We start from the raw sequence: 21,026 nt of genomic DNA on the forward strand, positions 1-21,026 counted from the left end.
ACATTAAATGTAAGAACGATTACATTGTGCACTCAAATGTGAAGGCCAATTTCAGGAATTTTGTCGAAACTTCGCAAAGTTCTAGAATCCTACAAATTGTATCAAACAGTTTTTCATTGGTAATTCTTTTTAATTATCCTTTATTTTTTTTTTTTTTTTTCTTCTTTTTTATTTTTTCGTAATTTTTCCAGTATTTACCACGTCCATTTGCATATAATGCTCCCCCATACACACACGAGCTGCATTTTCTTCACCATTTCGTATTCCATGTTTATGTCAACATAACCCCACTTTGTGTAAATGTCCATATGGAAACGCGCGTACACACGCCAAAGGGAGTGTATGTGCAAGTGCGCAAGAAATGCATGTGTCCCAGCACATATGTGTGTGCATACGGATACATGTGTACGCCACCACGACCACCCCTGTTTGTATGCACGTTAGTACCCTTTTTTTGTTTACCATGTGCATGTAATTACGTGTTGCCCACAGGTTGATGAAGAGCGCCACAAAAGTTTATGAATTACGCGAAAATTAAAAACAATTAATACGCTTTAATTGTTTTGCATCCCCTTTACATTTTTACTGTTCGCGTTATGTGTTGTACATGTTTGTATATATTTATGTGCGCGCGCATATGTGTGTTTACCTGTGTGCACGGCGCCCCCCCTTTTTAGTCATGCCTTTTTTTTACTCAGCTTTTTTGTGAAAGCAAGCCAAAATGTCTCAGCCCATGCAAACTGCAAAAATATTTCTTTAAAAGAAATATGCATTTTTACGCATGTGGCGAACGGTCATTTTTTATTTCGCGTATTTTTTATGAACGTTTCGTAGAAGATTCTTTTCTCCTCTTCTACTCCTTTTTTTACAATTTCTTTTCCTTTCTTGTTTTCCTGTTTTTTTTTTTTTTTTTTTTTTTTACCACTCGAAAGAGGTATGTGCGCTTTTTTTGTCCCCATCGTAATACACACCTGTGTGGCTTACCAGCATTTAAATTTATCGAATTGTTAAACGGTACAATTGTGAAGAATGTCGAAAAGCATTCACCCCCTACATAAATGTGCATTTATTCGGCAGTTGCAAAGTGTATAGAGTACACTCACTGTTGCAACAAACTGTGCATTTTTGTGTAATTTTCCGGAGTTGCTTTTTAATTTACAAATAACTCTGTACGTTTATTTTTTATAATATATTTTTTATTTTTTTTATTATATTTTTTTTTTTTTTTTTTTTTTTTTTTACACATTGTTTACCCATTTCGTCCCCCCCCCTTAACGGTGTTATCCGTTTGTACACCTTAAATTGTCAAAAATAAATTGATAAACCCTCGTGAATGACTTTTTTCATGTAGCCTCTCAGTTGTTCATGTGCCCATCACGCATGCAGCTTTACTCTATGTGTGTCTTTTTCTAACGATCCGAAAAGGGGACCGCCTTTTCGATTATCAAAATTGTTAGAATGCTCACCAGCAAGTTGCACATCACGATGTGTGTGAGCAGCGAGCGAGTTGTTAGCGTGCTTATTAACAGACTTATTAACAGACCGGTTAATGGACTCATTAGCGCACTTATGAACGCACTTACGAACGCACTTATGAACGCACTTACGAACGCACTTATTAACACCCTTATGCATGCTGCGTGCATATTTGTATATACATGCGCACCTACAACCTGTGAAGGAGAAAAGGGCGCACGCGTGTTGCGCTGATAGGCCAATCGCGCGACTGCACATAGTTCGATGCGTATGATTTACTTCACATTTGTCATCCACCCCCTTTTTCGTGCCCCTTTCGCGTTACTTTTGCAAATTTTTTGCGAACGCGTCCTTCTCAATTTTTAATATTTTTTAACCTTAAGAAATACTTATAAATCTTTCTGTCAAGGGATAAGTATCACATTTTTTACGCTACCACGATTAAGTGTTTTTTTTTTTTTTTTCCTTCATTTTTTTTTGAATATTCACTGCACCATTGTTTCAGCTTCTCAATTGCCGCCGCCTATGTTGCGAGAGAACAGTTATATTTGTGCATGTGCATATATATATAGAGAAACGCAGCGTACGGCTTGGTGAGGAAGGCCACAATGCGGCCAACCCTCGGTGTTGTCTTACCAGCATACCAATCTTAAAAATTAATGCATGACTGTGTTTTTTTTTTTTTCGCTTAATTAAAGGTTCCACGTCAGGGTCTGCGTTTGTGTGTGCACTATTGTGAGTGCGCTGTAGTACATGCGCTCTTCTACATGAATGCTTGTGCACGCCCTATGCGCACTCGTCCCTGCAGACTGCCCGCTTCCTCTGCCCACACCAAAGTATCGCTCAGGCGCCACGCACTGCAGCCATCAAAGTTTGTTTGTTTTGGTGTAGAAAAAAGTGCTTCGATTTTTTAGCGATACAAGTGCGTATAACAAGAGGAAGGATAAACCGTTTGATGCACACCTTTAGCGGAACGGTACCGCGCGATCGATTCGTCTGCACACCTGTGTGCATGCAATTACGTGCGTGCGTGCGGCCTTTTTAATTATATGTATAAATATATATATGTACATGTACATATATATGTGTGTATTTTTTTTTTTTTTTTTTTTTTGGCGTAAGATCGAAGTTTGCTTGGCCCACGCAGCTTTTCTGTGCATGAGCCTACAAACTATACGTCGGCTACGTACACGTGTAGCCCCTACCCCTCCGTGTAGCATTCTCCCCCGAGTGTGTGTCCAAACGAGCGCATAACTAAACTGGAAGTATCTCACCCCTCTCCCTGTGTGCCCCTCATCCGTGCCAATGTTTCAACAAATGAATGATGAAATGTGCGCAAAGGAAGATTTGCCAAAGGCGGAAAAGCTAAAAAGAAAAGGCGAAGGAGAAAATGCGGACCTGAACGATGATGGGGAAAATTTTTCAAATGAGGGAAATCTGCCCTATTCGAATTATTACGAGCAGGGGAATGACGACGAGGAGGAGGAAGAGGAGGATGATGAGGAGGAGGACGATGACCATGCACCATACAATTTGACAACTCCTATGAGTCGAACCATAAGAACAGATTCTGTGCTCAGTGAAGGAGGTGTGTACCATAGAACGTTTAATAACGGCTATGCATATGTAGAAGATTTAACTAACCTAAATGACAATGCAGGAGGAGGCATCTATGAAAAGAGTACCCGTGTTGGTGAGACGGGGAACAACGACGGAACAGACTTCAGCTCCAACCTAAACGAATCGTTAATGAAACTGTTTAGCATGAAGTGTAATATGCAAGAGGGGAAAGCGAAAGATAGAGAGATCAGCTCGTATAAGAAAATTTTAAAAAATAATTCGAATGCAGATTTGAGCGAACCTGTTACGATAGATGTGGAGAGCACCAGTGGGCAAAATGGCATAAGCCAAGTGCCCACAGATGAGCTCCTCCATCAGGACAAACAGAAGCACTGCAATGAGATGGGTAGCGACGATTTTGCTAAAGGGTACAACGAACCGAATAGTGCTTACCAAGAGAGAGAAAACAGCGGGGTAACCCACTTTGTGGAGCATAAAAAAACGTACGAAGGTGGCAACACTCATTTTGAAGACCCTCTGAGGGAAAAGAGAACAAATCTTCCAAAACACACAATGGGGGGCGCACCCAGTTGTGTTGAATACGACTCGGGGGATGGTAAAGGAGAAAGTCTTTACTGCGTAGATAACGGGAATGGATCCGGTGACTCCAATGAATCAGTAGAAGAGACAGAACTTATGGTCAACGAGGAAGAGCAATACTTCAGCAGCGACATTGCGAAGAGAATTCTAAACAACATGGAGCTGGTCCGCACGCTCAATAGGGAGAAGCACTCTGGTGAGGGCGATGATGACGAAGGGGAGGAATTCAAAATGGGGCTCCTCAGCAAGTACAGCAGTGTTAATTATGTAAAGAATGTAATTCACGATTTGGGTAAACTGCGTGGAGAGGATCTGAGTGGGGAGAATGGCAGCCGGGTTGAGAGAAACATGGGCATAAACTTCGGCGTCAACATGGGAGGGGCTGCAGAATGTTCTGAGACACACACCAGCCATGATGAAAACTACAAGAAGGTGATAAGCATAGATATGAATAGTGCTAACGATTCGCGCAGTATGCTCATTCCTAGTGGTGCAAAGTTGAACACTCTTCCAAACAAACGAGGAAATAAGAAGCAGACCATACTGACGAAGAGCAAGGAAAGCATCATTGTGGGGGATGATGAAGAGGAGGGGGATTACTCAAAGGGGGGGATGTACATCATACATGAAAGTAACTCCCCAAAGGAGGCACCAAACAGTAATAAAATAAGCCCATCAGATCGCATCCAGAGTGGCAACCAAGTGTCAGGCTCTAGTACCTCTAAAGAAGCCAATCTGCAGAAGCATGTCGAATGCATAATGAAAGGGAGCCCATCCATGAATAACTACGACTACTGCAGTTATGGGGTTAACAGTACAGGCAACCCCATCGAGATGATAAAATCGCAACAGAAGTATTCTAGTGGGGCAGGAGAGCATAAATACCAAGTGGGTCATCACAACAATAGCGGTAGCAACTTCAGCAGCAGTAACGCCGCCTACCTCCAAAGTGGAAACAAAATGGGGAAGAGTAAAAACGAGTCTAACGGGAACAATGACACCTATCAGGATGATGAGTACCTCGAGAGGGAGAGCAACTTCATGGGTGCTGGCCACACCGAAGAACAAGCAGCGGCTTTCTCCAATTATAACATCGGCATTGGGAAGAAAACCAATAAGAGTCGAGACAATTCCCCCAATGTGTTCTCCGTCAACAGCGCAATCGCCAACTTGTGTGGGCTCCTACAAGGCAGCAATAAGAAAAATCATGACAGAAAAACGGGGGCCAAGTTGGTTAATATAAGGCATGAGGGGCGGGGAGTCGGCCACAACCAGGGTGGCAACATGCAAAGTGGCAACCACCAACCCGGCAACAACTACCACGCAGTGTACGCGAAGGAGGGGGTTGACCCCAGACGAGCAAACGAAGCGGTCCAATACAACTGCGAAGAGAAGTATGGCCAGGAAGTACCCCCCAAAGGAAACTACCGCGGTATGTTTTCATCCCTCATTAGAAGCGCCAAGGGAGAAAAATACAGCTACTTGAAGCAGCCCAACGAATGTTCCAACCCTGCCAATGTAAGCTCAGATGTGCATGTTAAAACGAATGGTGAGGATGGAGGAAGCTACCAGAAGAGAAGGAACGGGTCGGCTAATTTCGAAATGAAGGACCCGCTCAGATACCAAGGGGGCAAATCTCAAAGGGAGGAACCGATCGACGGCGGAAATACCCGGGGGAAAAACACTTTTGACGATTATGACGAAAGAAGCGATGTGGAGTACCCCGACCAGGAGAAGCAACACCGTCCCCATGGTAAGGAGCATCCATCCCGCGAATTTCGCCAACCTGGTCAATCCGGTCCGTCGCGCCAATCGCACCACGCTGATGTGCTGAGAAACCCCCATGCGGAGGCACCCCACAGTGGTGGCACGCGAAATAATGCCCCCACCCGGTACGCGCACGAACGGTACAGCCATAACGGCGAAGAAGAAGTGGAGGAGGTGTACGAAGTGGAAGCGGAGGAAAATTCTCACGTGGGAGACGACACGCAAGAGCTAAACGACGACGAAGAGAAAGAGGAACAAAATTATTGCAACAAATGGAATGAGCAATTTACCAGCGCAATGAATGGTGTAAAAAGAAAACTAAAACAAGCTGCCAATAAAGGGGACTATTTGAAGAGTGGCTCCCCCTCTGCACCCACGAAAGACATAAGCGATGTAGAGCTCGAGATGGAGAGTTTCACGAAGAACAAAAATAATTTCTACATGAATCATTATGAAGAAATAAGCAAGGCCCTTTTTAACATAAAAAATAACTCCAAAATGGATGAGCTGACGAAGAAGAAGCTACTGAATACGATAGAGAACTCCCTCTTTGCAGAAAAGAATGGCAGCATGCGGTTGTTGCATGAAGAGGAGGTGGATGCCGTGCAGGACGAGTTGCACCAGGTGGACTACGTGGAGGTGCTGGCGGCTCAGCAGGGGGGTGTAAAAGGTGGATCGAAGTGCGGCTCCAAGAGTGGCTCCAAATGCGGTTCAAAGTGCGGCTCCAAATGCAGCTCAAGAAGTGGGGCAAAGGTGGGAACGAGAAATAGCGCCAAGGGTGTTCCGAATAGCCTCCCGAGGAATGGCGCGAGAATCGTCCAGCAGAGTGACCACCACGAACGGCTGGGCCACTTCAACCAGGGCGAAACTTTCAGAAGGAGCAGAAAGAGCGATTTAAAAGTTCCGCACAACTCCTACACCATCGACCAAATGAGAAGCGGCAATTCGAACGAGTGCTTCGACGCGAGTTCTGCCTCTGCAATGCAACACATGATGGGCGCCCACCAGGAACTCAATTTGGAACTCAATTTGGGGGGCAACCCTGCTTACACCTATGACGAGAGTAAGGCGCACTTGTACCAAATGGATGGAAAGGAGGACACGAGAAATTTCGTCACAAAGGAGAGAAGAAACAAAAGATCTAGAAGAAGCATTAACATTGCGGACGAAAGGGGCAGAGAAGGCGAAGCGTTGCAAGAAGCGTTGCAGTTGGGGGGTGAAGGTCCCAGCGAAAAGTATGAGACATACGAGGGGACCAGAAATAGAATGAATAGCGTCGATAACGGTAGCGCTGTTAGCAGCGGAAACAGCAGCGCTGTTAGTAGTGGCAAGCAGGAAGCAAATTACGTGGACGAGCTGAACAGCAACAGTATTGGCAGCGTTACGCATAACACTTTGTCGCAGGAGGGCGTGTCGAGGGGACCCTTAAGTGGTGGTACCCTGAAGAGGGGAAAACGACCCATCAACTATAAGGAGGAGCACAATGGCCACGACGAAGTGAAGAAAGTAGCCACGAGAAAGGGCGATCTAGCCAAAGAGATGGAGAAGTACGGAAGGGAGGTAATCGAAAGCGTGGATGGGCGCCTCTTCCTCTATAGCAATGTTGGCAGGGGTACCAGCCTCGGAAGCGGATACGATGTAGGTGGAGAGACGAACGGGAATAGTGAAGATTTCTCGAGCGGAAAGTTTCACCCTGAGGGGAAGAAGCAGTCTGCACAGTACGCCAACATGAAGGATGAGCAACACCACTCGGTGGAAGCGAACAAGTGTGTGTACCCAAAAAAAAGAATAGACAATCACGAGGAGGAAGACCTCAGTCTAATTAGCGTACGAAACGAATATGACGAGGGTAGAGAAATGGCAAGTAATTTAAACAAATTCGAATCGGATGATATATTTATTACAAAGCATAATTTGACAAATGAGGAGAAGAAGCAGAAGATGTTCCTAGCCGATCTGATGCGAAGCAATGAGTTGAAGCAAATCAACGAGTTGAAGCAAATCAACGAGTTGAAGCAAATCAACGAGTTCAAGCAAATCAACGAGTTGAAGCAAATCAACGAGTTGAAGCAAATCAACGACAGCTACTTTAAGTTGAATTCGAATTTTCCGAGTAACCTACTCAGTACCAGTACGAGCAGCAGCTATAGCAATGATAACCTCAAGGGAAGCACCAACAATTACAGTTTTAATGATCTCTCTTCCAACACGTTGACCAGCAAATTTCACTTAGAGGACAGCATGCCAAGTAGCCTCAATATGAGTTCCCAAATGTACAGAAATAACTACAGCTCATTTGAGAAGAAGAAAAAAAAAACTGACAAGAGAAATTTAGACAGCTTATATAACAACACTCCGACGACGTATGCCACCTGCGTGAATGACTTCAGCAGCATGAAGATGAATCTGGTCGACCATGATATTAGCAATGATGAAATTGTGAACCAGAAGGGTAAGAATCATATGCTAAATGTGAAGGGGCAGACTGAGGCGGAGGGGGGGAAAGCCCTTCAGAACGATGCCATCAACGTGGACTACCTCACAAAGGAGGTAATTAAAGGGAATAAAAATATTATTAACTTGAATAAAAAAATGGGAGAAAATAAATCGCAGGGGGAGAAGAACGAGTTGCTGGTCGTTCCCGAGGGGACTCCCTTCAGCGACGCGATTAGCAGCAATTCGAATTTGCCATACCAGTTGGTTCTCGGCGGTTTCGATGGAAGCGGCGCGAATAATGCAAGCGGTGCTAGCGGTGCGAATCGCACCAATCGTGCGAACAACAGCGGTGGCAACGGTGGCAAGGGTAGCGCCCCCTGGGAAGGCAGAAACAACGAGCAGGGGGAGGGCGCTGCCAAGGAGTATGCAGACAGAGTTAGCGAAAATGAACCCGCTATCGCCAACAACGCACAGTTTGATGAACGGATCCTATTCAAAAGCAAAAGCCACAGCGATAATGGGAAATTCCTGAGCTTCTTCCTGAAGAGGAAAATGTCCTCCTCCCTTTCGGACCATAAAGGAGCCGACGTGACTCAGCAGATCCCACACAAGATGCTCCACCCCAATGATGTGAAGAACGAAAATGAATTTCTGTTGAACAGAGCCAACAGTTTGAACCTAAATTTGGGGAGACTATCCCACGAAATGGTGGGCTATGATAATGTGCAAGACGATCCCAATGGCGTTAATAGCAGCAAGAACCACCTGTACGATGGCATGATCCGTGTTAAGGATGAGCAGATGTGCAACTCGAATTTCTCCGAGCAGGTTAAACTGTCCGAGGGCTTTGGTCCGCAGCTGGGCAGCGCTGGCATGGCGCCGAAGGGCAAGGAGGAGCAACTCGAAGGGGAGGCCGCTAACGGAGCAATGAGCGAAGTGGTGAGCGGTATGGTCAGCAGAACGGTTAGCGGCATGGTTGGCGGCACGGTTGGCGGCACGGTTGGCGGCACGGTCAGCAGGACGGTCAGCGGGACGGTCAGCGGGACGGTCAGCGGGACGGTCAGCAGAACGGTCAGCAGAACGGTGAGCGGATCGGCCACCGACCAGGCGGGCGGCTTGCCGAGTGATGCAGCTAACGAGCCGTCGAACCCGACCGGGTCGAGCACGAAAAACGAAATTGACATATCCATCTGCACGCTGGCCAACTGCCCCACACACAACCCTCAAGGGTACACAAAAAATGTTTCAAGAAAGGGAGACGCGCAAGGAAAGGGGGGAATGGTGAAGGAGGAAAATGATGAGCTGAAGAGAATCCCAGGGGTTTACTACGACAAAAATTCGCAGAGATGGTTTGGAGAGCACAAAATAAACGGTGTTAAATGTGCCCAAAGTTTTGCCGTAAAAAAACATGGGTGTGAAGAAGCGAAGAGGTTGGCAATCGAATGGAAAAAGGCAAGAATAAGGGGAGAAGTTTGGGATAGATTTATAAATAAAAAAAAAAAAACTAGTAACAATCCCAACTGTGTGAATAAGACAACGAAGACGAGTCGACCATCTGTAGAAGAATTACGAATAAAGTACCTCTCCATGAGCAAAAACATGCCGAAGGTTAGAGGCGTGTGGTTCAATTCGACTCCACAGAGAATGGGATGGGTAGGACAGGCATACAAAAAATGTAAGCGAATTGAAAGAATCTTCTCTGTTAATAAATACGGCTTTGAAGGCGCAAGAAAGCTAGCCATTGCATTTAGAAATTCGCAAAAACCGTCAAATGAAGACAGCGATGAGGACAGCTGGTCTAAGGATGACAAAATGAACATAAAAAATGGGGAAGAAAATTTAAATAATTATGAATATAAAAATGAATACCCAGGATCGAACGAACTGCCAATTAAAAACAAAAACAGCAGCGGTAGTAGCAGCAATGAGATTAACCCGACGAAGGTTGAAACGAAAGACACCAGAATTAATCTGTGTAGAGATGCTATCCTGTTCATTTTGCATGACCTTGAAACTATCCTCGAATTAAACATTCCTATGCTGCATAAAAATGTGAATATTTACAAAATTTGTATAAAGCACCACTTAAATTATTTAACCCTCATCAAAAGTGAGGAGCAAATTATTCCCTACCTCAACGTTTTTGGTGATTACATTCAGAGATGCATTTTGCCCACTGATTTGCCCTACGCAGAACTGTACGTGCTCATAGACTCCCTCATCCATAATGACATTTTGCCTTCCTTTGACCACAAGGAGAACTTCTCCGAGTACTCCATGGCGGAGGACCCCGGGATTATTACGCCCTCCATGCTGCTGTGAGTGCGCGGGGGGCCAAAAAGAGGGGGAAAAAAGGAAAAAAAAAAAAACCAAACTGTTGGGAAAAATACCACCTGACCGACTCGAAGCGACCATAGGGCGCAGTACGCAGCAGGCCCACTTCTACATGCGGAAGCATAAGCAAATATGTACACAGGGATAGCTGAAGACACGGCAGGGAGAGGCGAACCTACATAAAGAGCGAGCGAGTTATCTGATTAATCCCCCCTCCCCATCGATGTGGCAAATTTTGCTTGTCTCCGCGCTCCCTGTGCTATTTTTTTTGGCCATCCACAACATTGCAGCATTGCAACATTGCAACGTTGCAATTTCATTTATTGTAACTACCCCCCCCTTTGTTGATTGACTGGTTGATTGAGCCCCTCTGTCTCATTTTTATTTTTTTAGCAAATGCTGTGCGGACGGCGCCGAAACCGTTTGCAAGCCTTCTCGGTAACGTTTACTTGCACGTCCGAGTGGGCCCACCGCATTTCTACGCGGAGGAGCTCGGCAGTTTGTCACCAAGGGCGACCGTTTAATGAGCATACACGCGCATGTTGTTAGATGGCATCATCAGCAGGTGTGGCACGGTGGGCCTACGCGCACGTATATGATCCCACGTGCGGATACCATCCCATGTGCTGATACCATCCTGCGTGCGTTTTTTCTTCTTTTCAATTCCCCCCCATGTGTGTGCATGTGAAAAAAGCATTCATTGATGAATTGTGCCTTTTTTTTTTTTAAATTCCCCATTTTGCGATTACGCGGTTTGACAGTTAGTTGACCACTTGGCTGCCTTACCACTTGGCTGCCTTACCACTTGGCTACCTACCATTTGGCTGCGTTTCCCCCACCATGCGATGTGCTCACCCTTTACATTTTTTCGCCCCTGTTCCCATCATCATATGGATTGCTTTGCGTCCCTTTTTTTCTTTTTTTTTCTCGACGCAAAGCAAAATGGTCCCTTTTTCCATCAACACATTTGTGAACAAGCCCAAACTGTTTATATGATGACTGGGATTTTTAAATCTTTAGACAAACGAAACGGTTAAATGTGCGTTTTTGCGGTGAAGTGTGGACCGCCAATCAGTATGATTGCCACTTACCGCTACGGTTGTCTTCTCAAATGGTGCCGATTTGGACCGCCATTTCGAGCGAAATGACTGTGCGCTGTCAACGAGGCGAGGCCAACACTCTCATAAGCGTATAAGGTGGTCATTTTGGTCTACTGAGCAGCACGCCATGTGCGCTGGGCGAGCATCCATGTTCACGCAGTAAAGGCAGAAAAAGGAACAAAATGAGCGAAGGGCATTACGCCCCCATTCTGGTACTAAATGGAACAACCTCACATGCAGTTGTTCACCACCAAAAGTGGCCCATTCCTAGGGAAAAACAAAAACGCGCAGTAAACGCGCAGTAAACCGCTTCTTTTTTTTTGCCTCTCTTTTCACGTTTCTGCGAAAATGAAGAGATCCGCGTCTCCCGTGGAACAAAACGGAGCCACTCTGCACATATCCGTTTTGGTTACCCGTCAGGAGGGCAGCAACATAAAAAGGCGCAACCCTGTTGGGTACCCCCTTCTTCATTCATCTCGATCGCGATCAGCCATAAAAAATGAGTTCCTTCCTTTCGACAATTAGGGAATGAGTGGATGCGGCTGCACTGGCAACATACCTGTTTGGGCACGCTTACCATGCATGCCACTTTTTCCGAAGCGCCGCTCCTCGCGAAGGGACGACGGAAGCCTTATCCTATGCCCAACGGGTAAAAATGAATACCCCCTTTCAGCGAGGCAGAGCGTGCAAGTTGGAGAAATTGTTTTTTTTTTTTTTTTCAGCGGCGCGTTTTGGCCCGTTCAGCTTGATTCCCCCTTTTGGCATGCTCAGCCTGTTTTGCTTTTTTTTTTTTTTTTTTTTTTTTTAATTTGAGAAAGTTTCCACTGAGGGGGATTTTTTTCAGGGAGACCAATTTTAACCCGCGAATTTTGCATCACTGCGGTTGAGGGATGCCAGCAAGTTAGTGAAGATGTATTAGATTGCTCACTTTTATGCGGATTTTTTTTTCAACTTGCAAGCGTCAGTATTGGGCTCCACGAAGGGCAACCTCTTTCGAGGCGAAGAAAAAACCGCTTCGCTACCGTACAGTTTGGCCGGAAAACCCCCACTTGCGAAGAAACGTTGTGAATCAGAACAAGCACATTTGTAGGCGCACAAAATAGGGGTAATAAAACATGTAGCGTGATTGTTCCGTGTCAACTCCCTTCTGCTTATCACCCACTGGCCACCGCGTGTGCATTTATCTACACCCATGTAGGGTTCATCCCCTAAAGCGTAATGACCAAAAGGGTGCATACGTTTATGCGAGAGGAAAGCTTTTTATATGCCCACCCCCATGCGGGCGCTCCACAGGAAAAGCCATTTTTTTTTTTTTTTTTCTCTTAACTAGCACTCAGTTTGGCTAAATGGGAGGAAGCGATAATTATTTCAGACTCACTGGTGACACACAAGCAAAGGAGCAACAACATTACAAAACGAAGAGGAACAAACGAGTAGACGAAAAAGCAGAATTATTTTGCTTCATATGTTTAGAGGAAAATTTAGAAAACTGTTATTTAATATCGTGTTGTTCTGTATGCACAGCTTGTGTACATAAAAGATGCTGGTACAGCTGGAGGAAAACCCAAAAGTTGAGTTCCCTACGGTCGAAGATTTTGGGGCTGAACAAATTAGACCCATTATTATGCACCATTTGCAAAACGGGGACTGCGAAGATAGAAGACGAGAAGGACTTCAACTGGATCGTTAACAATAATACGAATAAAGAATACCTGCAGGATGAGTTGTTAAGAACGATTGCTTCCATTTTGAACAACGAAGGGAATGACAGCAGCATCCCCATTCTTCATTTCAGATATATTTTTTCCATTAATTTACTTTTTTTAATCATCACAATTGTAGTCATTATAATTTTTACAGTCGTTTTTCACTTTACGGCCACGTACGTCCTGCTCATTGCGCTCTTCGTGCTCTACGAGATTATCGTTCTTCAGATCGTTCTCTATCTCTACGTGCGGATTAGGTATAGCTAATGGGTTTGAGTCAACACTTTTTTTTTGAAGCACCAAACGGGAGGCTGGCTCGCCCGCGGGGAGGTGTGAACCGCTTGGGGGAGACCCCTCCATTTTTTAGTGTAACAAATCGGGTGAGGCGTTTTGCGCAGTGGGAAGGCACACATGTCATGGCGTCCACAGATTAGCGGGTGATTGCCCGTTCTTTTACGTAGCTGCTTCGCCGTTTTATGATTTTTTTTTTTTTATGTCTTTGTTGAACGTTAGCGCTGATTTGTGTGAAGCAGATTGAGGGCATGCCCATGGGGGGATCCTTTCGAATTTTTTCGTTTTTTTAGCCCATTTTTCCCCTTTTTTTTTCACTTTTTTTTTCCCTTTTTTTTCCTTTTTTCCGAGCACCCCCCCCATCCCCGTTGTGCCATTTTTTTGTTCCACTTCCTTTTTTCCCACTTATTAAAACGCACTGCGCAGCTCGCAACTTTCGTCGTTTCAGTTTGGAAACGCTTTTAAGTTTGATTTGACTACCGTTTAGCGGCTTCCCCTTGGCGAGGCCCTTGAACGGGTGGGCTCGCCAAACCGCATGGCCGCACAGGAGAGCAGTGCTCCGATCCGCGGCGGTGCGCCTTTTTTGCAAACATTTGGAAAAAAGGCGCGCAACAAAAATGGAGCGAAGCCGGGGTAGCAGCTAAGAAAGGGAGAAGACAAAAGCCAACTGCTTAACCGGAGTTGAGGCATTTCTTTTTATTTTTTACCTCGGCACAATTAAAATCACATGGGTAAAGAAAGAAAGCATCACCACGCTCATCGCGTGCTCCCCGCGGCGCCCATCTTGGAAGTCCATTTCGAATCCCCCTTTTCCTGGAGTCAGCCAACCCACTGCTCTGCCAAATTGTGGTAAAAGCTCCCCCGGGTGGTTAACCTGGACTTGTCTACGCTGTAATTGTGTAGCTCGTTAAAATCCCTTAGGGCATTTTCTTCACCAAGGGTGTCAACGCTGAAAAGTGTGCCAGTCCGTAGGTACCTCGGCATGGCAAGGAGGTCGACCTTCAGTTGCTCTTCCCCCTCTGCAATGAGGCTCTTCCTTCTAAAGTGCTTCATACGATTTAGCAAAAATTGTAACTCTTCCAATTGCTGTTTCTGAACATTCAGCACATAATTAATTTTGTTTTTATCTTCTTGCATTAATCTTATTTCCTTTTTAATGCCAAGCAGGAAGTCTTGTTTTTCCTTTTCTACCAATTCGATGTGCCTCCAGTCCTTCGGCTCAACGTTATAGTGCACGTTGAATGCTGGGAATGCAGAGTCAAAGTTGGCTTCTTCAATGGCCACATTTCTCTGGGGGAAATTCTCATTCCCCTTTTTTGTTGGGTCCATGCTCCGCACGCACATGGCAAAAATAAGGACAAGAAAAAGGCGCGCCATTGTTGAGGGAGGCGGCATTGTTGAGGGAAGCGGCACTGTTGAGGGAGGCGGCACTGATGAGGGAAGCGGCACTGTTGAGGGAGGCGGCACTGATGAGGGAAGCGGCACTGCTTCGATCAGTTGCGATGAGGGCGCGGGTTAAACAGGGAGCATTCGTGTAGGCGAGACAGCGTGACGGCGTGTATGTATTTGCTCATCAATGAGATGGTAAGTAAATGGTGTAGGTCTATCCCACCAATAAGCGTAACCCCCCCCTGCAGCACGAGGAGCAAAACTGAAGGGCATACCCCAAGGACTCATCAGAAATAGGAGAAACAGCGCGGAGGAATATTTACACACGTGCACACTGCGCGGGCGAAGCTGTACGTACACCTCTTGCGCCACGAGCAGCTAAAAGGACTGCCCTTGGAACGTTCACAGTTGGCAAAACTGATAAAGTTTCATCGTGAAAGTGCATTAAAAGAGAAAAGCAGTCTGCATATGGTTATCATTCTTTTGGTGCCACATCACTAGTGAGACAGCCAGTCCAATATAATTATGCGCATTAAAGTTGGAGCGAAGGGAATGGAAAAAAATGGTGCGCCCCTCCCCCCGTTTGTCTTTTTTTTTTTCTCTTGAGGAGTCCAATAAGATAGGCGGGACAGCGATAGTGCGCCGAAATTGGGGTAGACTTTTTTCCTTTTTTCTTTTTTTTCTGCGAGTCCATTTTGCATGCCTAAATGGAGTTGTTCCTTTTGGTGCATTTATGGCCCAGTCAAACGAAAGGGGGTGATAAGAACAGGTCGTTACCGACCGTTTCGTTGTGATGATTCCCTCGGGCGAAGTTGTAAAGGTGTAGGTGCATTCGCAGGGGTATACTGGTTTGATGAGCGGCAGGATGAGCTTTTGCTAAAAATGGGGCGTTCCACATGGCACAGAGGGGGTAGCCCTCTCGCATTAAGGCACACCTTTTCTTTTCTTTTTTCTCGCAAAGTTGATTGAACATGCCGCTAATGTTACTCAATGTGTGGCGGTTACTTCGCCCCTTTGCTTTGTTACCCCCTCCGGGCTGACACTTGGGAAAGCCATTTTTTGCGCTGAAATGAAGTGTCGATCATGGGAGTGAATAAGGAGAGGGGGAACAGCCAAAAAAAAGGAGAAAAAAAAAAAAAAAAGAGATCAAATGAGTGTAATCAATAAGAGGAGCGTAATCAATAAAAGGAGTAGAAGAATTAAAAGGAGAGCTCCACTCTGATGCTTGAAAACTGGGGCTTGGAGGAGGCAATCCGTGCTGCTTCCCCCAATCGGCTGGAATTAAGCGCGCCCAATAGCGCACGAACTAACTTATGATGAACATGCGGCTGGCGAAGTCCCTCCCCATTTTCGCCCTCCTCGTGGAACACCTCCTGACTCGCACGAAGGGGAAAACATGCCGCGCTAGCGTCTCCACGACTGGCCGTTTGAGAGGATGGAAATTCCTCAGAAGGGAGGTAAGGGGGAGAGCGCCCTGTCCACCCCCCAGTGACGCGGCAACATTTTCACAAAAAGGAAATTCATTTGATAGAAAAAAAGTGAAGAAGAGAAAACAGTACTTCTTTTTTACAAACATCAGACGGGCGGAAATAATAAAAGGGAAGGGGCGAGAGCAATACAAAAGCCGCCGTCCCTTCCGCTGCAACGATTATGACGCAAAGGACATCGTCATCTTGGAGGGATTGGAAGCTGTGAGGAAGAGACCTGGCATGTACATCGGGAACACAGACGTGAAAGGCCTCCACCAAATACTGTTCGAAATTATTGACAATTCGGTAGACGAATACAATAACTTTGAGTGTAACGAAATTAAAATTGTTATTCACCAAGACGAGAGTGTTACGATAGAGGACAATGGAAGGGGCATACCCTGTGATGTTCATGAGAAGACCAAAAAGTCGGCTTTAGAAACCGTTCTGACTGTTTTGCATTCCGGGGCGAAGTTTGTCGATGACGAAGCTGATGCGCAGTTGGAGGGGGGAAGCTCCGTGGGGGGCCTCAGCGATGGAGGCGGGGAAGACCAACGGGGCGCAACGGGGGAGCATAAGGGGGAGCACAAGGGGGAGCAGAAGGCCAAGGCAAGAGTGGCGGAAAGGGGGGCGGAAAAGTTGGACGAAAAAAAATCCCCCCAAAAAACCCCAAAGGAAGCTCCCCAGAAAAGCCCCTCCCAAATGTACAGATTCTCGTCCGGCCTCCACGGAGTCGGCCTGTCCGTTGCCAACGCCCTGAGCAGCTTCATGAAGGTGAAGGTTTTCAGAAGGGGCAAAATCCACAGCATCGAATTGGAAAAGGGAAAAGTAGTAACCCCGCTAAGTGTTCGGGACTGCCCAGTTAGCAAGCGAGGAACGCAGATACATTACAGGCCGGACCCCACCATTTTTAAGAACACCATCAGGCATAACGCGGAGATGATCAGAAATAGGATCCACCAACTGGCCTACCTGAACGACAGGCTTAGTTTCTACTTTTACGATGAGAGGGCGGCCAAGAAAGCGGCGGCGGAAGCGGAAAACGCGGCAAACGCGGCAGATTTGGCAGATGTGGCAGACCATGCGGGGAACACCGCTGAGCACAACAACCTAGACTTCTACCCCTACGAAGTGATAAAGCACGAGGGGGGGCTGGACGAGTACATGGAAAGCCTAACGAAAAATAAAGCAAGCCTGTTCAAAGACAGCAATAAAGTTATTAGCATCACTTGTCACCATAAAAATGTTCATATCGATTTAAGATTGAAGTGGACGCAAGGTGAGTACCATGAGCACATCATCAGTTTTGTGAATAATGTAAATACGACCGATGGGGGGACCCACGTAGACGCGATGAAGTATGCCATAAGCAGGTGTGTAAATTTTAATATAAAAAAAAACGAGGCAACAAGAAATTTTGTTAACATCCCAGGAGAGTACATAAGGGAAGGAATGACGGCCATTTTGTCGATCAAAATGAATAACCCAGAATTTGAGGGACAGACCAAAACTAAACTCGGTTCCCACTTTTTAAAACCCATTTTGGAAAGTGCCATTTTTGAAAAGTTGTCTGAAATTTTCGATTTCGAACCAAATTTGCTCAACACAATTTATTTGAAGGCATTACAAGCTAAGGCAAGTGATGAGGAGGCTAAGGCGGCCAGGGATTTAATTAGGTCAAAAAATAATCAGTGCTATGCCACCATCTTGCCAGGAAAATTAGTCGACTGTATAAGTGATGATATAAATCGAAATGAAATTTTCATCGTCGAGGGAGACAGTGCTGCTGGAAGTGCTAAGCAAGCCAGGAACAGAGAGATACAGGCGATTCTCCCTTTAAAGGGAAAAATACTTAACGTAGAAAAAATTAAAAATAATAAAAGGATATTTGAAAACTCAGAATTGAAGTCTCTCATAACGGCCATCGGGTTGAGCGTCAGTTGTGAAAACAGCAAAATAGCCAAGGGGAAAAGCACCATCAATAGTAAAAAAAAAGATCTCAAAAAGAAGTATGATTTGAGAAGCGGCAAAAAGGAAAATGCTCAAGTTAACAACGCACTGGTGAGTAAGAAGAAGAACCCCCTTTTTGATACCCCCCTGAGGTATGGGAAAATTATCATCATGACGGATGCTGACGTCGATGGGGAACACATACGAATACTGCTCCTTACCTTTCTCTACAGATTTCAGAAAAATATTATTCAAAATGGAAACGTCTTTGTTGCCTGCCCACCCTTATACAAAGTCACATACAACCGATTTTTTGACGCCACCATAAAGGAGACAGTAATGAAGCAGTTCAACGTGAGTACGAAGAATTCTAAGACCCTCATTCATACATACTCGGATGACGAGTTAAATGTCCTGCTGGGGCTGTTGGACAAGGATAGGTCTTCTCACGCGGAGCACAGGAGCGCCCAGTTGGGGAGGGGAAAACCTACCCGCGGGGGGAACCTCCCAAGTGACGACCGTGGTAGCGGTTTGGCCGGTTTGGCCGACTTGAACTTTGGGTACAACGGCGCTGATGAGGTGACGAAAGAGGGGGAGCTCAGCACGGATGACTCGAGTGTAGCGAACACTGAGAATGCCGATCCCGCCGCCAACAGCGCATTTTTCACCTTCTCCAAGCGGTACGAAATACAGCGGTTCAAGGGGCTCGGGGAGATGATGGCCGACCAACTGTGGAGCACCACCATGGACCCGCGCGTGCGCAAGCTGATCAGGGTGACCGTCAGCGACGCCATGCGGGCCAACAACTTGATCTTCTCCCTCATGGGGGAGGACTCCAAGTTGCGCAAAAGCTTCATTCTGGAGAATTCGCCCGCGCCGGGGTGACTCCTGGGAGGCGCACACATGTGTGGTTCGGCAATTGGGTGTATTAGCCTTTAGGGGCCCCTCCTTTAGTTAGCCCTTTTTATGAGCACCCTTTACTTGCATCACATTGCAGGCCACTTTGGCCCTCCCACTATTGCTGTCCTTTTTTTCGTTCCAGCGGGGGAAATGACCCACCCATTTGGCTGAAATTATTTCTTTTTAACGAACTAGTTAATTGCCCATTTGGCGCCGTTGCGTATGAATAACGAGAAAGTTGCGGTCTGGAAAAGCGAGCTAGGGGATGGAGGGAAAGCGGTGTTGGGGTGGATCAGATAAGCTCTCCCAAATTAGCTCTCCCAAAAGAAGCCCTCCCAAATTAGCTCCCCAAATTAGCTCTTCAAATCAGCTCACCGCGTACACGTCCACAAGTTGCAAATTCATAAAGTGCGGGTGGTTGGAATAAAAATAAATGTTGTCAATTATTTGATGGCTGAGTGTACCCGGGCCGGTCTCCTTTTGGTAGGCCTTAAAGGCGGCCAGCTTGTAAATTAGCGTGGCGGCCGTGCATGCTATAAAGGGGTTCTGCGGAATGACCGAAGTTGCCGCAGCGCAGAGTGCACCAACCGAACACCCCGAGCCGGTAATTTTTGTCAAAATTTTTAAATCACAATTAATTTGGGCTACAAATTTTGAACAGGGACTGACAATGATATCTGCTTTCGACGTGACGACAACTGCACAGTTATATTTCAAAGCAACATTCCTTGCGCTAGCAATTATATCATTTGGGGTATGTGATGAACTACTGTTGCTATCTACCCCCTTCCCAAAGAACTCTCCTTTATCTAGGTAAAATATTTCAGCTACATTTCCTTTAATGACATTTGGCTTGCACTTAACAAGGATGTCTTTTATGAGGTTTGTTCTGTACTGTGTTGCCCCTACGGCTATTGGGTCGATTACCAAAATGAACTCTTCCTTTTTTTTTTCCTGTCTCATTTTGTCTAGCACATGTATGTTTTCCACTTGACTTGTGTGCAGGCCTAAGTTGAAATATGTGCAGGAGGCTATTTCTGCAAATTGTTCTACCTCCTTAGGGTTGTCAATCATTGCTGGGGAGGAACCAAATGCTAACAAACTGTTTGCCACCTTTTCCGTTGTTACTCTGTTCGTGATGCAGTGCACCAGTGGGTTCACCACCTTAACCTTTTCTATGCAGCTGATTATCTCATCTTGGTGCTCTCGCACATTGGTTAGTTTGGTCAGGCCGGAGAAGTGCCTCACTTTGGAGAAAGGCCTCCACCGATTCATCTGGCTCAAGGGCTGGCCCCCAAAAAAAAGGCAAAAAAAACGCTAACGGTAGTGTTACACGTAAGGGTGGCAAAGACTACACGTTTGGGCGAACTGCGTGGGGGGGGATATATCCCTAAGGTGGCATGTGCCCATTGGAGTGGTCTCTTCATCACCGTGTGGTGGGAGCAGCGGAGGAACGCCTCATCTGTACGCGTAGTATCCCCACACCTGGGTGGGAGCAAAAATGGGGCGCGATCGGCGGATGGGCGTTGCCCTACTCACAATGTAAAACACAATTGTACCATACCAAATGGAGGGGTCCCACAAAAAAAAAAAAAAAAAACTGCCCACTTGAAAAACTCAACAGGTGCTGTGGCAAAGCGGTTAATTAGGAAAAAAAACGTTTCCTACGTAGGCCTTCACCCAGGCGCAGTTGCACCACATTTGAATAACTCAAGGGGTGATAAAAGAGGTAGGCATAAAGTGTGCCATACATTTTGCCACACTTAGAGGGCTATGTAATGCGCTGCCGCTTTGGCTTATGGCTAACACAGGTTATCTACCTTCCCCAGTTCGAGTGAAGCATAACATGGTGGGGCTCAACGTAAGCCCATTCGGCCCCTTTGCGGGAGGGAGACTCCCCACATGAAACGGTACATATATATGGCATACCGCGCAGTGGTGTAAAAAAAAAAAAAAAAAAAAAAAGAGATGTCACTTAATTCCTGGCGATAACACCATATGGGTTAAGATTAAAAAATCCCGACCAAGTGGATTGCCGAACGGCACAA

At 46.0% G+C, this 21,026-nt stretch overlaps 5 protein-coding genes across 5 annotated transcripts, besides 11 other annotated features; 3 read left to right on the plus strand and 2 right to left on the minus strand.

Annotated features, from left to right (window-relative positions):
* Positions 1-2: part of a microsatellite that runs on past the window's edge.
* Positions 3-141: 139 nt separating this feature from the next.
* Positions 142-179: a microsatellite.
* A 1,015-nt stretch (positions 180-1,194) lies between these two features.
* Positions 1,195-1,242: a microsatellite.
* Positions 1,243-1,926: 684 nt separating this feature from the next.
* Positions 1,927-1,957: a microsatellite.
* A 567-nt stretch (positions 1,958-2,524) lies between these two features.
* Positions 2,525-2,571: a microsatellite.
* Positions 2,571-2,592: a microsatellite.
* A 201-nt stretch (positions 2,593-2,793) lies between these two features.
* On the plus strand, positions 2,794-10,161 carry PVX_100910 (hypothetical protein, conserved; the record flags this gene model as incomplete). Its single annotated transcript, XM_001613878.1, has 1 exon — positions 2,794-10,161. The coding sequence occupies one exon, from the start codon at positions 2,794-2,796 to the stop codon at positions 10,159-10,161; it is 7,368 nt and encodes a 2,455-aa protein (XP_001613928.1).
* Positions 2,955-2,989: a microsatellite.
* Positions 7,383-7,483: a microsatellite.
* Positions 10,162-12,056: 1,895 nt separating the features above from the next.
* Positions 12,057-12,081: a microsatellite.
* A 33-nt stretch (positions 12,082-12,114) lies between these two features.
* On the plus strand, positions 12,115-13,246 carry PVX_100915 (hypothetical protein, conserved; the record flags this gene model as incomplete). Its single annotated transcript, XM_001613879.1, has 1 exon — positions 12,115-13,246. The coding sequence occupies exon 1, from the start codon at positions 12,620-12,622 to the stop codon at positions 13,244-13,246; it is 627 nt and encodes a 208-aa protein (XP_001613929.1). The 5' UTR covers positions 12,115-12,619.
* Positions 13,247-13,713: 467 nt separating this feature from the next.
* Positions 13,714-14,910, minus strand: PVX_100920 (hypothetical protein, conserved). The gene has a single exon (XM_001613880.1). It carries the CDS (start codon positions 14,663-14,665, stop codon positions 14,090-14,092), a length of 576 nt encoding a protein of 191 aa, XP_001613930.1. The 5' UTR covers positions 14,666-14,910; the 3' UTR covers positions 13,714-14,089.
* An 865-nt stretch (positions 14,911-15,775) lies between these two features.
* Positions 15,776-15,803: a microsatellite.
* A 291-nt stretch (positions 15,804-16,094) lies between these two features.
* PVX_100925 (DNA gyrase subunit b, putative) lies at positions 16,095-18,963 on the plus strand (the record flags this gene model as incomplete). Its single annotated transcript, XM_001613881.1, has 2 exons — positions 16,095-16,116; positions 16,175-18,963. The coding sequence occupies 2 exons, from the start codon at positions 16,095-16,097 to the stop codon at positions 18,961-18,963; spliced, it is 2,811 nt and encodes a 936-aa protein (XP_001613931.1).
* A 200-nt stretch (positions 18,964-19,163) lies between these two features.
* Positions 19,164-20,762, minus strand: PVX_100930 (hydroxyethylthiazole kinase, putative). The gene has a single exon (XM_001613882.1). The coding sequence runs from the start codon at positions 20,251-20,253 to the stop codon at positions 19,345-19,347; it is 909 nt and encodes a 302-aa protein (XP_001613932.1). The 5' UTR covers positions 20,254-20,762; the 3' UTR covers positions 19,164-19,344.
* A 160-nt stretch (positions 20,763-20,922) lies between these two features.
* Positions 20,923-20,945: a microsatellite.
* The last annotated feature ends 81 nt before the right edge of the window (positions 20,946-21,026 follow it).

The sequence above is a fragment of the Plasmodium vivax genome, chromosome 14 (assembly GCF_000002415.2).
Source record: "Plasmodium vivax chromosome 14, whole genome shotgun sequence".
NCBI classification, from domain to species: Eukaryota; Apicomplexa; class Aconoidasida; order Haemosporida; family Plasmodiidae; genus Plasmodium; species Plasmodium vivax.

Coding starts and splice junctions, on each gene's coding strand:
- PVX_100920 (XM_001613880.1), bottom strand. CDS start 14,665: ATGCCGCCTCCCTCAACAATGGCGCGCCTTTTTCTTGTCCTTATTTTT.
- PVX_100930 (XM_001613882.1), bottom strand. CDS start 20,253: ATGAATCGGTGGAGGCCTTTCTCCAAAGTGAGGCACTTCTCCGGCCTG.